The sequence below is a fragment of the Erinaceus europaeus genome, chromosome 2 (genome assembly GCF_950295315.1).
Source record: "Erinaceus europaeus chromosome 2, mEriEur2.1, whole genome shotgun sequence".
NCBI classification, from domain to species: Eukaryota; Metazoa; Chordata; class Mammalia; order Eulipotyphla; family Erinaceidae; genus Erinaceus; species Erinaceus europaeus.
This window is the reverse complement of record NC_080163.1, coordinates 129,871,194-129,886,801: the sequence shown is the minus strand read 5'-3', so window position 1 is coordinate 129,886,801 and position 15,608 is coordinate 129,871,194. Positions and strand designations below refer to the sequence as shown.

At 39.1% G+C, this 15,608-nt stretch overlaps 1 protein-coding gene and 1 long non-coding RNA gene across 6 annotated transcripts in view; one reads left to right on the top strand and one right to left on the bottom strand.

Moving 5' to 3' along the window:
• Positions 1-15,608, bottom strand: part of ADAMTS18 (ADAM metallopeptidase with thrombospondin type 1 motif 18) — a 213,898-nt gene that overhangs the window by 36,042 nt on the left and 162,248 nt on the right. For 4 of the 5 annotated variants that reach the window (XR_009548253.1, XM_060185133.1, XM_007516646.2 and 1 more), the window contains exons 17-19: positions 14,988-15,129; positions 11,907-12,033; positions 7,526-7,730 (exon numbers count right to left, since the gene is read on the bottom strand). The exons of the other annotated variant lie outside the window; for it this stretch is intronic. Coding sequence is in view for 3 of the 4 variants with exons in the window: in XM_060185133.1 (XP_060041116.1) it covers positions 7,526-7,730; positions 11,907-12,033; positions 14,988-15,129 (474 nt within the window). In the remaining variant the exon portion in view is untranslated. The remainder of the gene's footprint in view (positions 1-7,525; positions 7,731-11,906; positions 12,034-14,987; positions 15,130-15,608) is intronic. 5 annotated transcript variants of the gene reach the window in all.
• LOC132536746 (uncharacterized) lies at positions 7,683-8,873 on the top strand. Its single transcript, XR_009548254.1, has 3 exons — positions 7,683-7,794; positions 8,274-8,341; positions 8,653-8,873. It is a non-coding gene; the product is annotated as an uncharacterized LOC132536746 (long non-coding RNA).

Below are 15,608 nucleotides of genomic sequence, written 5' to 3'. Positions count from 1 at the left end.
GAGTTTAAATACTAAGATCTCTTAAGAAGTGATCAAATACCAGAACCTCTCTAAGGAAAAGTCACCCAGTAACTCAAGAGTTTAAAATCCAGGATCAGAGATAAGACCTTCACAAACTATATTTGGATTACTCACCATGTAGATGTCTCCTTACTTGAGCAGTTTCTTTTTACAAAAGAATGAAAGGGCTAACAGTCCCTATGGTAAACAGGAAGCAGCCAAAGAAACCTATAGATAAAAATCCTCAGGCAGCTGCAGGGCTCTACCATGGAAGCATAGAGCCTTAAGCAGTAGACCAAAAAAGCTCTCATCCCACTTGGGACAAAATCAAATACTGTCACACTGGTTGTTGCAAAAGGGGAAAGTGCATATTCATTTTGTAGATCTATAAATCAATCTCCCCTCCTGCATCTCAGGGAGAATTTATTGGTGGTGGTGGAGACTAGGAAACTGGGACCTGGATTTAGGAACAAACATGGAGGGGGTCCAACGCCTACAGATCCTCCTTACTCTTGGATCATGATGGAACCTCCTTAAGCTTCCTTCTAGATGGGGCCAGGTGGTGGTGCACCTTGTTGAGTGCATGTTACAATGCTCAAGGACCTGAGTTCGAGTCCCCAGTCCCCATCTGCAGGGGAAAGCTTTGCAAGTGGTGAAGCAGAACTGCAGGTCTCTCTCTCTCTCTCTCTCTCTCTCTCTCTCCCTCTCCTCTCAATTTCTGGTTGTCTAATAAATAAAGATAATAAAAAAAATTAAAAAAACTTTCTTCTAGAAAAAGCTTATGATAGTTTTCTTTTTATTATTATTTTTAAAGGAGGTATTAATGATTTATAGTAAATGCAGTTATTGGTACATATGTAAAATTTCTGTTTTCTGCAAAACACTCTCACCCAAAGACTAAGTCCTCCACCACCATCATACACTAGGACCCAAAAAGCACCCCCCCCCCTTGAGTCTTTAACTTTGGTGTGATACACCAAACCCTGTCAAGTTCTGCATCATGTTACCCTTTCTGACCTTATTTCTCAACTACTATCTATCACTGGGATCATCCCATATTCATCCTTCTCTTTCTGGCTTTACTTACTTAACATTATCTCTTCAAGTTCCATCCAAGATGAGGTGAAAGTAAATTCATCATTCTTAAGAGCTGAATAATAGTCCATTGTGTATATTTACTGCAACTTACTCAGCCACTCATCTGTCCAGTTGGACATCTGGGTTGCTTCTGAGTTTGGGCTACTAGAAATTGTGTTGCTATGTACATAGGTATACACATTTCATTTTGGATGGCTGTGTGTGTGTGATTCCTTAGGACAGATCTCTAGGAGAGGAATTGCTGGGTCATAGGGTAGGTCCATTTCTAGTCTTATGAAAGTTCTCCAGACTGCTCTCCACAAGGACTGGACCAATTGACAACCCCATCTGCAGTGCAGGAGGGTTCCTTTGTCCCCCAAACCTCTCCAACATTTGTTGTTACTATCCTTTCTGGTGTTATGACATTCTCATAGGGGTGAAGTGGTATCACATTGTTGTTTTAACTTCCATTTCTCAGATAATCACTGACTTGGAGCATTTTTTCTGTCTGTTGAACTTTTGGATTTCTTCTTTGGTAAATATTCTGTTCTTATCCTCTCCCCACTTTTGGATATGATTTATTTTTTCCTGAGTTTTGAAGCTTTTTATGTATTTTGGTTATTAATCTTCTGTTTGATTTATGGCATGTAAAAGATCTCCCATTCTGTAAGGATTTTCTTTGTTTAGGTGGTAGTTTCATTTGCTGTGCAAAAGATTTTCAATTTGATGTAGTCTCATTGGTTTATTTTTGTTTTTGTCTTCCTTGCAATTGGACTCATAACATTAGAGATGCTTATAAAAGTTAGAGGAATTAATAGCAGAACTCTTTTCCATCAAATTTTTGATAATTTCTAGTCTAACATATAAATCCTTGATCCATTTGGAACTCACTTTTGTGTGTGGTGAAATGTAGTGGTTCAGTTTCATTCTTCTTCATGTTTCAATCCAGTTTTCCCAACACCATGTATTGATGGAGTCTCTCTACATTTCATAGTTTGGACTCCCTTGTCAAAAATTAGATGTCCATAGGTATGGGGGCTTATTTCTGGGCTCTCAATTCTCTTCCACTAGTCAGTGTGTCTATTTTTGTTCCAATTTTTATTACAATGATTCTATAATATGAAATGCCTTCATATTATAAAGTGTAATGCCTTCAGGTCCGTTCTTTTTTCTTAAGATTGCTTTGGTGATTCTAGGTATTTTCTGGCTCAAAGTAAATGTTTTCAGCTTATGTTGTATTCTTTTTAAAAAACCGGGTGAATTTTGATGGAGATTGCATTAAATTTGTATAAGACTCTAGGTAGTACTGTCATTTTGTTGATGTTAATTCTTCTAATCCATGAACATGGATATTTTTCCACTTCAGTGCCTTTCTATTTCCTTAGTGACTCACAGTTTTTAGTATAGAAGCCTTTCACTTTTTTGTTAGGTTTATTCCTAGATTTTCTTGGTTTTGTGTTGTTTTACACTAGTAAATGGGACTGATTTCTGGATTTCTTCTTCTGGCTTAGTGTTTGCATAAAGGAATGTCACTGACTTCTGTATATTAACAATCTGTGTATTAACTTGTATATTAACCATCTGTAAAATGGCACTTGGCTTTTAAAAGTAGAAGAAAAGGGTGACAGAGGACCTAGTGGAGATTGTATTATTATGTGGAAAAAAATAAATAAAAGGAATAAATGGCACTTGGCCAAAAGATTATTAATAGCTCTATAAAAGCAAAAGGATATGTAATCAGCTGAAGACTATGGTATTAATAAGAATGAGATAAGTTTATCTATTTTTGATCCCAACTCCTGCCTTCTCTAGACTAAGCATGATGCTAACTACTGGGAAGAAATTAACCTTAGTTGGGGTTATGTACATTTTGCAGACACCTATAACTCAAAGATGAAAAACTGTCTCTGTGTGTCAATAACTATACTTTAAGCTACTAAGCCCCCCAATAAAGATAATTAAGATTGATTAAGATAAGACTAAAAGGTAAACTTCAAACATATGTGTTGGGGGAATCACTTTTATGCTCAGATCTTTAAAATTTTTACATATTTATTATTGGATAGAAACAGAAAGAAACTGAGAAGAGAGAGACAGAGAGACCTGCAGACCTGCTTCACCAGTCTCAAGGCTTTCCCCCTGCAGTGTGGACCAGGGGCTTGAACCCAGGTCCTTGCATTCTATAATGTGAGTGTTTAACCAGACATGTTACCACTAGGCCCCTTAACTTTGTGTTTTACTAAAATTCTTTGAGATAATTTCAAGAACCAATCATTTTCTTGCTTTCACTTGAGTAGTTGCAAACTGGCTACACACTTAAAAAGACTTGGGCCCAAGGCCCATGTCCCCTCTGTGGCTTTCACATTTTTGCTTAAGGGCCTGCGGACATGTGGGCCCCTCTTGATTTGGCTCAATATTAAAGCATCTGAGCACAGCTACAAGCCTGCTCAGAGGACCTATATGAATTCTCATTCTTCACATTCTTACAGGAACAGGACATATAATGACATCATAATTTGAAAATTACATCAGCAAAGGACATTAGTGCCTCCCCTACGATAAGACCTTTATCTTATATTAGAACCTTATATCAGAACTCATTTCACACAAACCAGTAAGCCCCCACAAAGTTATTGCTATTATGTTACAGAAGAGACATCTGAGAATTAGAACTCAGCCATTTAACCAAGATCAATCATCTGCCTAGTGGTAGTGCATGAGCATAGAGTTATTTGCGGCCAGACCAAAGAGAAATACCACCAGACATCACTCATTCACATTCAAAATTTCTACATGATTAATTTTAATGTGGTACTGACCTGTGGCTTTTACACATGTGCAGTGCTACCAAGTAGTCTTCTTGATCCACTTTTAAAATTATATAAACTTATAGAAAGAGAGAAGGGGGCTAGGCAGTGGTGCACCTGGTTAAGTGGACACATTATAGTGTGCAAGGATCTGGGTTCAAGCCCCTGGGCCCCACCTGCAGGGGGAAAGCGTCACAAGTGGCGAAGCAGGGCTGCAGGTATCTTCCTCTTTCACTTTCTCTATCTCCCCATGTCCCCTAAATTTTTCTCTAACCAATAATGAAAATAAATAAAAATACAAAAAAAAAAAAAAAGACAATAGACAGAACTAAGGCAGACCACTTCAATACCATCTTTGGTGCTCCCATGTGGTGGCAGGGGTGGAATTCAGGGTCTCAAGGATGGTAAGTCATGCACTCTATAATGGAGTCATGGACTCACATGCCGCATTTTCTTTCTCTCTCTCTTTCTTTCTTTCTTTCTTTCTTTCTTTCTTTCTTTCTTTCTTTCTTTCTTTCAACTCAGATAGAGGCACAAAGAGAAAAGGAGAGAGATACCATGACACCAGAGTTTCTCCCAGTGCTGCTGTGATTCTCCCATACGGTGCTGGGGCTCAACCTGCACTGTATACACAGCAAGGTGTGGAACTCTACCTGGTGAGCTATTTCTGCAGTCTCTAATTCTCATTTTATTTTTTTTGGTTTTTTTTTTTAGAATGGTGGAAATTTTAAATTGTTTCTCAAAGGCATGGTATCTAATAGAAGAATGGGTTATAGTGACCATTCTGAAGGACTACTTTCATGTTAGTCACGAGCAAGTTCTCAAAACAAAAGATTTTACTGAACCAAGAAAAATCATCTTCTCAAAATATCCCCATACAAAATTTAAACACTGAACTAAAGCAAATTCCCATTTCATTAGGCTCCACTAGAAATCCCCCAGCCCTACATTTCCTTCAGCCATGTTACTTAGTTGGCTAAAACAGTCTTTTGCATTATCTTTTTGTAAATTAAAACTCCTTCAGAAAGAGACTGGATTCAACACTGTATACTAATTAGATTTTCCCCCTTTGCTATGAGATCTACCTTTTATTTTTTTAATATTTATTCATTTATTCCCTTTTGTTGCCCTTGTTGTTTTCTTGTTGTTGTTACTGATGTCGTCGTTGTTGGACAGGACAGAGAGAAATGGAGAGAGGAGGGGAAGACAGAGAGGGGGAGAGAAAGATAGACACTTGTAGACCTGCTTCACCTCCTGTGAAGAGACTTCCCTACAGGTGGGGAGCCGGGGGCTCAAACTGGGATCCTTAAGTCGGTCCTTGTGCTTTGCGCCACGTGCGCTTACCCTGTTGTGCTACCACCCGGCTCCCTTTTTATTTTTTTTATTACCTTTACTTATTTATGGATACAGACAGCCAGAAATTGAGAAGACGGGGAAAATAGAGAGGGAGAGAAACAGGGTTGGATGGTGGTGCACTAGGTTAAGCACACTTAGTACCAAGTGCAAGGACCCACACAAGGATCTGGTTCGAGTTCCCAGCTTCCCAACTGCGCGGGGTGGGGGTGGGTTGGAAGTTGGTCATCACTTTATAAGTGGTAAAACAGGTTTGCAGGTGTCTTTCTCTCTCCCTCTCTATCTTCCTGCCCTCTTTCAATTTCTCTCTGTCCTATCCAAAAAGGAAAAAAAATAAAAGAAGAAAGAAGAAAACTGAGACACCTGCAGCCCTGCTTTACCACTTAATGAAGTTTTACGTTTTACTCCTGCAGGTGGCGCCCAAGGACTTGAACCCAGGGGTCCTTACACACTAACATGTGCCCTCAACCATGTGCACCACCACCTGGCCACAGATTTACCTTTTATTATAAATCGACATATTCCTTCACTTAAATCATTCAAAATGATATTTTTCCCACTTCTAGACCATTGTTTCCTTAACATAATGTTCTACTGTTTACAAAACAAAAGACTTGGGAGTAGAAGATGGCTTAGCAGGTGCTCACTTTCCTTTGTATGAGGACCTGGGTCTGAGCCCTGGAACCACATGGGAGCACCATGGGAACTCCATGGATGGTGGAGCTGTGCTTTGGTGCCTGTCTACTAAGCCCTTATCCCTTTCTCTCTATACAAATAAATATAGAATAATGATAATAGCAATAACAATAATAAAATGGAAGCAGTGACGTAGTAATTGCCTCACATCCATGAGGTTCTGGGCTCATCCCCTAGAGCTGCATAAAAAACAAATGCCTATTTTAGTTATATTTTGGGTCCATACTCCCAGAGCGTTAAAGAATTGGAAAATTATCAAGGGAGGGGATGGGATATGGAGTTTTGGTGGTGGGAATTGTGTGGAGTTGTACCCCTCTTATCCTTTGGTTTTGTCAGTGTTTCCTTTTTATAAATAAATAAATAAAACACAGAAAAACAAAAGCCTAAGTCTGACCTCTGATGGAGATGGTACAAGTTGCTCAACTGTCATATGTCAATACCTTCTAGGATATAATGTGACCTAAAGCAAAGCAGGGCAGACATTTGTTCAGGGAGTGCTACCTGGCTTCCTTGTTTAAGTGATGAAGGAACACACAGGCCTCCCCCCAACCCCCTGCCTCTCACTCCCTAAAACTGGCTTGCCACATATAGTTTAGAAAAAGGCTAGGCTAGGGGCCAGGTGGTGGCGCACCTGGTTGAGTGAACATGTTAAAGTGCACAAGGACCCAGATTCGAGCCTCTTGCCCCCACCTGCAGAGGGAAAGCTTCATGAGTGGTGAAGTAGGGCTGCAGGTGTCTCTTTGTCTCTCTCCCTCTCTATCTCCCCCTCCCCTCTCAATTTCTGGTTGCCTCTATCCAATAAATAAATAAAGATAATAAAAAAAAGATTAAAAAAGAAAGGAAAAGGCTAGGCTACCACAAAGCAGAGTTCTCAATCCAGGTACAGTTTGGGTCAGATAATCTTTGGGGTAGCTGTCCTGTGAATTGGAGGATGTTCATCTCTGCAGAAGTCACTTCCATCTGGGCAGAACCACTCCCCCCCTCCCCACAAAGTGTGACAATCAAATTGCCTCCAGGTATTGCCAACTGTCCCCTTAGGGGTACCTCTACCCCAGTTATAAACAATAGATGGGTCACTCTACACCTCTTCTGGTTTTAGAATTCCATGCCTTTCATTAGTAATCTGGGACAATAGCAAATCTTATACCTAATCCTTCTTTATATTTTCCTAATTCTATGTTTTCACCATCACCAAGGCAGAAGTTCAATATCCTTCTAATGCTTCATTTTTTTTTTTCCCAGTTGCTTCAGAGAATTCAGTAGTCACTTTTGTCTGCCATTCCTCCAGCACTCAAATCCTCCTTAGTTGTGTCATTAGCCTGGTCTAAGTGGCTCCATACTCTTAATTTCTATATATATTTTTTTTACATTCCTACTGCTTATTCTTCTGTTTAATTTCTGGACTTGTAAAGAGATTTCTAAGATGTTGGGCAAGGGTTTGCAAACTTCAGGTCATAGAAGAACCCCTAAAAATACTGTATGGTTGAAATGCTCTCCCTTATTAACTCAGTGTAATTGCCAAGAAGGAGCAGAGATGCCACCTTCTCTCTCCATGGGAAACAAGACCAGTGACTCAAATTGCTCTTAATTACCTGTGACCAGGGACCCAGGCTCCATGTCGGAGGGCAAGCGTGGTTGCTGCACACTCGGATCTGCGTGGGTGTGCTCACTGGGCAGAGAGAATGCAGCACCGGTTCCTCCTTCTGGAAGGATTTCTTCTGGACACACTGGATCTTCCGACTCTGCTGGCCCCCTGCACAAGACTTGCTGCACATGCTCCATTCACCTGGCTTCCAACTTGCAGCGAAAAACAGAATTGTTTCCAATCAAGTGGAGACTTTGGGACATCACAACCAGTAAGGTGAGTCCTACTAATTATGTTTTAACTTAATTTAAAAATCTTTATTGATTTTTATTTTATTGGGGAGAGAGAGACATTCAGAGGGGAGGGAGAGAAAGAGAGACACTTGTAGACCTTGCTTCACTGCTGAAGGACCTTTCCCCCCTCCCTGTCCTGCAGGTGGGGACAGGGATGGGGGAGAAAGGAGAAGGGGTTTGAATCCAGGCTCTCACACATTGAAACCTGTGATTTACAGGGTGCACCACTACTATCCCCCTTTTTTAATATATAAAAAACCCCAACCCAATGTTGATTTCTTTATTTTTACTTTTTTTATAGATACCAACAAAACATGAGCTAGATAGAGGGAGTCTACCATAGAAGTAGATCCGGGGGGAAGAAATACATGCCCTTCAGAAATCTGAACAATTCATTTGCTCATCTAATTTTTAAAAAAAACAACAAAAAAAATCTTACTTTTGCACCTGAAACTCCCCTAGGCATTATGGCTGAAGAATAAATGAAAGGTGTGGTATTTCCACTAGGGAGTCTGCTGTACAATGAAAAGGTAAGATATGTGAAGACAAAGCTTTCTGGTAATTGCTGCAATAGACATTAATGCAAAGCACAGTAGAAAACCGACTAGAGAGGTGTGTGTGTGTGTGTGTGTGTGTGTGTGTGTGTGTGTGTGTGTGTGTGTGTACATGAACAAAAGAGAGGGACATGTTCAGAGGAGGTCTCACAGAGAACAATTCCCAGCAGGCAGTTGCCCACTGATTTTCCTGGCCAGTCTTAAAATTCACTGCTGGGTTAAAGAAATAACTTCATGTTCTTCATTTAAAAGATTGTCTTTTTTTTCTTTTTTCTTTTTCTTCTCAGAGTAACTTGATATCTTTCATATTGTATAGCTAGCCAAAGACTGATCCAGACTACTAATACTTTTCAACAACTACTTCTGGTTAACTTAAGTTGTATGATTTGAAGACCTACTATTTAAAAAAAAATGTACCAGAGATGATTGTTAAAACACTTGAACCAGAACAGCAATGTGAAATTGACCTTGGTTCAGACAAATCATAAGACCCATCTTAAGAAATAAAACATTACAACCAATAAACTTTGTTACATTTTTGCATTTGTATCACCTTTCCTAGTTCTTTTTGTTTGTTTGTTTGTTTTTTCCTACAAGCCTGACATGTCAAATTAATTTTTTAGTCCAGAGATTTTAGTGAATGCATTTGAGAATCACCTGTAGTGTAAAACACTGCATAATCCATGATATAAAGTCCTTGTATTTGTATACTCCTTCCTATCTTATAATATAAAAAGAAACATATATGTCAAAATTATTAGTTTCTGCATTTGTTTATTGAGATGCCATTTTCATCTACCAAATTTGGGTTTCTTTCCCTTCTGAAACAATTTATAAGGTTGTAAAAATACTATAAAAAGGGGGTGGTGATGGTGCATTCGGTTAAGTGCACATATCATCATGTGCAAGGATCTGAGTTCAAGCCCCCACCCCCCACCTGTAGGGAGGATGCTTTATGAGTAGTGAAGCAGGCCTGCAGGTTTCTATCTTCCTCTCTCTCTTTTCTATCTCACCTTCCCTTCTCAATTTCCCTCTGTTCTGTCAAATAAAAGTCAAGTAGAAATAAAAAAAAAAAAAAATGGTCACCAGCAGCCATGGATTCATAGTGCTGGCACCGAGCCCCAGTGATAATCTTGGTGGCAAATAAATAAATAAATGTACTATAGAAGGAACCCAATACAAGTAGACATTTTGCGTCACATACATGGTTTGGGGCCCTGGGCTCACTCTCCATTTGCTTCATCTCCTGTCAGCTGCTACACACCTCAATCGCTCATTCATGCTGTCCATTTTATCTCACACTGATTTTTATACATAACATTTTAGAGGCTATCTCTCATGGCATTGTAATGACTTTTTTTTTACATATGTCTTTTGTTTGGCTGTGGTTCTTGATAGCAGGAATTACAAGCTATTCATCTCCATATCCCACTTCTCAGTTCAGAGCTGGCAGACAGTAAATATCACATGGCAAAAATGGAGTAAGATGTAGATGAATTCCTTTTCCTTAAAATTGTTTTTTTATAAAGAGATTCCTTTTATGTATTACATGTGAGACAAAGAAAGAGAAATAAGAGCACCACTCTAGTATATTTGATGCTGGGGATTAAACCAGGAATCTTAAGCATGCAAGTCTGATGGTTTAACCAGCTGAACCATTCCCCCAGTTACTGTCCTTATAATTTTAGTGGCCTTGTAGTTTAAGCTCTTCCAGTATATCCCTGGGGAAGAACAGTCCCTGAGAAATCCTGGGCCAGGCAGTAGCACACCTGGTAGAGCACACATCGTGATGCATTAAAGATCTAGCACCCAAGGGGGTTGGGCAGTGGCACACTGGGTTTAAGTGCACATAGTACAATGTGCGAGGACCTCCTAAGGATTCCTGTTCAAGCCCCTGGCTCTCCACCTGCAGAGGAGTCACTTCACAAATGGTGAAGCATTGTCTGCCTGTCGCCCTTTCTCTCTGCCTCTCTACTCCACCTCCCCCCTCAATTTATCTCTGTCCTATCCAATACAAACAAAACAAAACAAAACAAACAAACAAAAAAACTGGAAAGATAACCACCAGGAGCAGTGGATTAGTACTGCAGGCACCATGCCCCAGTGATAACCCTGGATGAAACAAACAAACAAAAAAAACCAAAAAAAAAAAAAAAAAAAAAATCCTTAGCACTCAGTTTCCACAGGCAGAGGGGAAACTTTAAGAGCAGTAACCAGTGCTGCTGGTGTCTTTCTCTCCCCCTCACTTCCCCTTTCCTCTCTGTCTCTATCAGAGGAAAAAATTATCTACTGAGAAATGGTAGAGTTATTGTATAGGCACCAAGTCCGAGCAATAGTCCTGGTGGCAAATTAGAAAAGAGAGAGAAGAAAGATCCTTTCTTTGATTGGTAGTAGATTAAAATAAGGAAACACCAGCTTCCCATGGCAATATACTGTAGTTCCCACATAGACACATACTCCAAACAGGAGGTTATTCCGCTAGAACCAATATGCCTACCTGGCCATCACATCTTAGAGTCACTGGATATTTTTTAGAACCAGATAAATTTCTAGTAAAAGTGGAAAATTCACAAGTCCTCCCAGTTTTCTTCTACTTCTTTGTGTTTAACTGGTCACAGGTTTTAAGAGCAAAACTAAGCTGACAGTTGAGTACATGGAGTTGAGTGAACAGTGTAGCCAGCCCCAAATGCTTACAACAGATGCACTATTTACAAGGGGCGGGGAGAGGATGTATGTATATAAGAATACTGTGTAATGCAATTGTGTCACTCCAAAAGCAAACACTACTTCTTTAAAATGATATGAAACATGAGTGAACAGAATGTTGCTTTAGAAGAAACTCCATCAATTCTATATAAAAACATTTGGCACAAGATAAAGCACACAAGAGACTCCATTTGCTTGGGAGGATTACTTAAAATTAGTGTTCAAACAATGGTGTGGCTAAAATCAATCCCCTAAACAAACCCACTGAACTCCCCATAGAGGGCCATCATCAGAAGTGGGGTTACCACTTGGTCTGCACTTTTCTTTTTATTTTGCATCTTGCTACTGTGTAATTTGCATTTGAGGTTTCATGGTCTACATAGTATTATGATTTTAAAATTCTTGGACAGCTCTATAAAAGTCAAGCACGCTGACCACATATAAATTTAACTAATAGAGGATTCTGTGTTATTTAAGGAACTGATTTGGTTTAGAGAAGAGTCTATCTGCAAAGTTAACAAAAGGAAGACAGATTTATGCTTTTATAAAATCCCCAAGTTAGGTGTGCATAGCCAAAGCCAAATGAAGTTCTAAAGCTGTGTGTGTGTGTGTGTGTGTGTGTGTGTGTGTGTGTTATACATGTTAGTTATACATGTTAGTCTCAGTCATCAACTTTCTTCCTCTAGTTTTCTTTGATATATAAGTGGATGGGGATGTGAGGCAATCTTTCAAACCCTTTTAATCAGACACATGATTAATGAGTTTTAATTGGCTAATATGACAAGCAGGTAGGCATATACAAATATCACCAAAAATGCATTTCCAGATAACTTACTAGGCAGGGCAGGAGAAAGTGTTGCATATTTTGGGTGAGGTTGCTGGCTTGGTTCTTACATTGCAGAATGAGGAATTGACTTGAATAGTTTGGTCTTGGAAGCAAATGGCTTTTGTAATTATGACACCTGAGAAGACATGAGAAGTTACAAAGCAAAAATTACAGATAGCCTATTCAAGTTGGTTTCTCAGTCTGTTTTGTCTGGGTCCTGATATTTTGAATCCCACTTTCCCAAAATATTTTTAATATTTTAATAATTTTAACATGTAGCTCCTATGTTTTCAGTACTGCTGTGAATTCTAGAATGACAGAAGGATAAAATGATAAATACAGCCTTTTTTTTTTTTTAAAAGATTTTGTTTATTTATTTATGAGAAAGATAGGGGAGAGAGAGAAAGAACCAGACATCACTCTGGTACATGTGCTGCCAGGGGTTGAACTCAGGACCTCATGCTTGAGAGTCTAGTGCCTTAGCCACTGCACCACCTCCTGGACCACAAATACAGCCTTTTGAAAACAGGGAACATCCCACAAGCCTTAAATAACACTGCAAATATCTAAGGGAAAGTATTCTTCATAGAAAAACCACTGGTGAATGTGTGGGAACTCTGCTTTTCCGTGAAGTATGTGTTTCTCTCCATAAGTTTAAGATGCCTATACAGATAAGAAATTGACTTTACTGAGTATGTATTTATACCTGGATTCTAACTAGGATTAGAACTAGGATTCTTTTTGCTTTAGAGGTTTTCCACTGCCTTGCTTTCAGTGTTCATTTCAGAATCTTTATCAGAGGCACACTTTTTGTGTGTGAATAATTTTATTTGTCAGTTCCCCAAGTAGGAATGTTGCCTGTTCTTTGAATTGTTTCCTGTTTATATTTACAGGATGTTGTCCTTTAAAATGGAATCTGAGAAATAATGAAAAATGACTTGCCCTCTAATGATTTGGTAGAAATAGGTGTGTTTTTAGGAGACACTTGCCAAACCCACACTGAAGTTCCCTAAAGTTAAGTGCTTACTTCCAGAGAATTTACTCATCTGGACTTTTCTCACCCACTTAGAACACACCACAGTCTGTGAGTCAGGTGAAGAGAGTGCTAACTAAAGGTGGATGGGAGGTGGCATCCACAGCTTGCTTCTTCTAACATTCTCCCATTGCTTGGATTTATTGACTCAAAATGGAGAATGGATCAAATCTCTCTCTTCCCCAAGAAAGGGTGCTCTTCCCAGAACCAGGAAGTCACTGCAAATGTTCTCAAAGAACATTCGATATACAAAAAAACTGCACAAGCTTTAAGGCTTAGTGAAAAGAGTAGAGCATAAAATATGTCTATAGCATGGTTTCAGTTCTGTAAAAAAAAAAAAAAAAAAAAAAAAAGGGAGTCAGGCTGTAGTGCAGTGGGTTAAGTGCACATGGTGCAAAGTGCAAGGACTGGCACAAGGATCCCGGTTCGAGCCCAGGCTCCCCACCTGCAGGGGAGTCGCTTCACAGGCAGTAAAGCAGGTCTGCAGGTCTCTATCTTTCTCTCCCCCTCTGTCTTCCCCTCATCTCTCCATTACTCTCTGTCCTATCCAACAATGACAATAATAATAACTACAACAATAAAACAAGGGCAACAAAAGGGAATAAATAAATAAAATAAATAAATAAATAAATATATATATATATATATATATATATATGTAGGATGATACTTGCAGCATGTGTCTTAAGTAAATCAAATACCTTTACTTCTGTATAAGAAAATTTAAAAAAATGAACCAAAATATTCATGCTGACTATTGCTTATTAAAGGTTTAATGGGAGATTATTTTTCTCCTGCATAGCATATTGTCTTTAAGACTATTAATAAAAATAGATGATTTTTAAAAATTATTTCTTTAAGACATATGTCCTTATATTTCATTACTTAACATGAGCACCTAGGCCTTATGACATAAGAATTTCATTTCCTGGATAGGGAATTAGCTCACCCAATAGAGTACATGCATTATCTTACATGAGACCATGGACTTGAGTCCTGGCACCACATGGGATGATGATCAGCAACACCAGAGGGAGATCCGTAGCTCATGGAGTGGTGCTGTGATGTCTCAGCTCATCCATTTCCCTCTCTCTATCATTGAAGAATGAAAACTTGGTCCAGAGAGGTTACTTAGCACTGGTACTGTGCATGTGTGAGGTCCTGGGTTCATTCCCCAGCATCACATTTTAAAAAAGGAATTTCATTGTATATATTTGTTATCTATGTCTCTAGTTCTAAGATACTCCCCCCATTTTCCAGTGGATGGACACAATGGGAGATCTGCATCCTCAGGTGCTCTAAGTTTGAGCATGCTTGCAAGGATCCATTTATGAATTTTCACTCTTTTTCCTGAATTACAAGTGGGACAAAAACACACAGAGATGACATTTTGGGATCTATGTGAAATGCCTGCCTTGTCCTTCATGAGAACATGACTATTGTTTTTTTTTTTCTCCATTATGATTACTCCTTAAATTTGACCCATTTCACTATATATATATATGGGGCCTGGCGGTGATGCACCTGATTGAGCGCACACGGTACAATGCACAAAGACCCAGGTTCGAGCACCCGGTCCCCACCTGCAGGGGGAAAGCTTTGCAAGTGGTAAATCAGTGCTGCAGATGTCTCTCTCTTTCTCTCTCCCCACTTCTGATCAATTTCTGGCTGTCTCTATCCAATAAATAAATGGAGATAATAAAAAATGTTTAAATAAAAATATATGTATGTCTTATGTGTGTTTACATTTATAAATAAGTATAAGTAAATATAAATGTGTTTTATGTTTTCTCCTATAAGTTTCAGATATGAGTTTTGAGCTTTGGTGTGAATGACTTGAATTTGTTAAAAACCAGTTTCTTCCACAGGGGGAAGAAAGTTCAAATAGTACAATAACATTTTGTTTTATAGTGATATTTCCCACAGAAGACATTTATTACTGATGGTCATTTAGACTGTACAATTAGTAGAGGCCTGAAGTGGAAAAAAATAAATAACAGCAAAGCCTGCTTTAAGCAGAGATTTAGAAGATGGAATTAGGACATGGTCTACCTCACCTCCACCGCAGGAGACGGAGCAGCCGGACTGGACTGTTTTCCAGACGTGGGTGTGTCTTTTGGATGCCAGCAAAGTTCCATTCATGCCCTTGGGAAGTGTATACTTCCAGGCTATCCCCGGATTTCTGCCTAGCATCAGGATCTGGACGGTGTAAGATACGATCAGAGATCAAGACACAGGTCAGATCCTGGAATTCCAGTCATCTCACTGAACACTTGAAAGCTCTCTCTGTGACATTCTGACCTTCAAGCTGATTCATGTCACTGCTCCCAAATAGGTCTTAGGTTGATTAAAGTTTTGTCATGACACTTTAAATGGTGTACCAACATGCCATCAAAACAGTGATTCAGGGGTGCATGGCGTGATATCTGCCATAAGCTCACACTTTCAACTCAAGCTACACCCAATGAAATAGTTTTTAAAAAATTCATTTAAACATTACATCAAAGGGAAGAAGGTTATTTTATGAGGCTTCAACCTTCACATTAAACTTGGAAACCTAATGAACACACAACAGTGTCATATAGACCATTGAAGCTGAGTCTACAGATAGAAAGGTGTTTCTGTGATTTTCTGCACCATAACTTGACAATCTTCAAAACTTTAAAATACAACTCGCT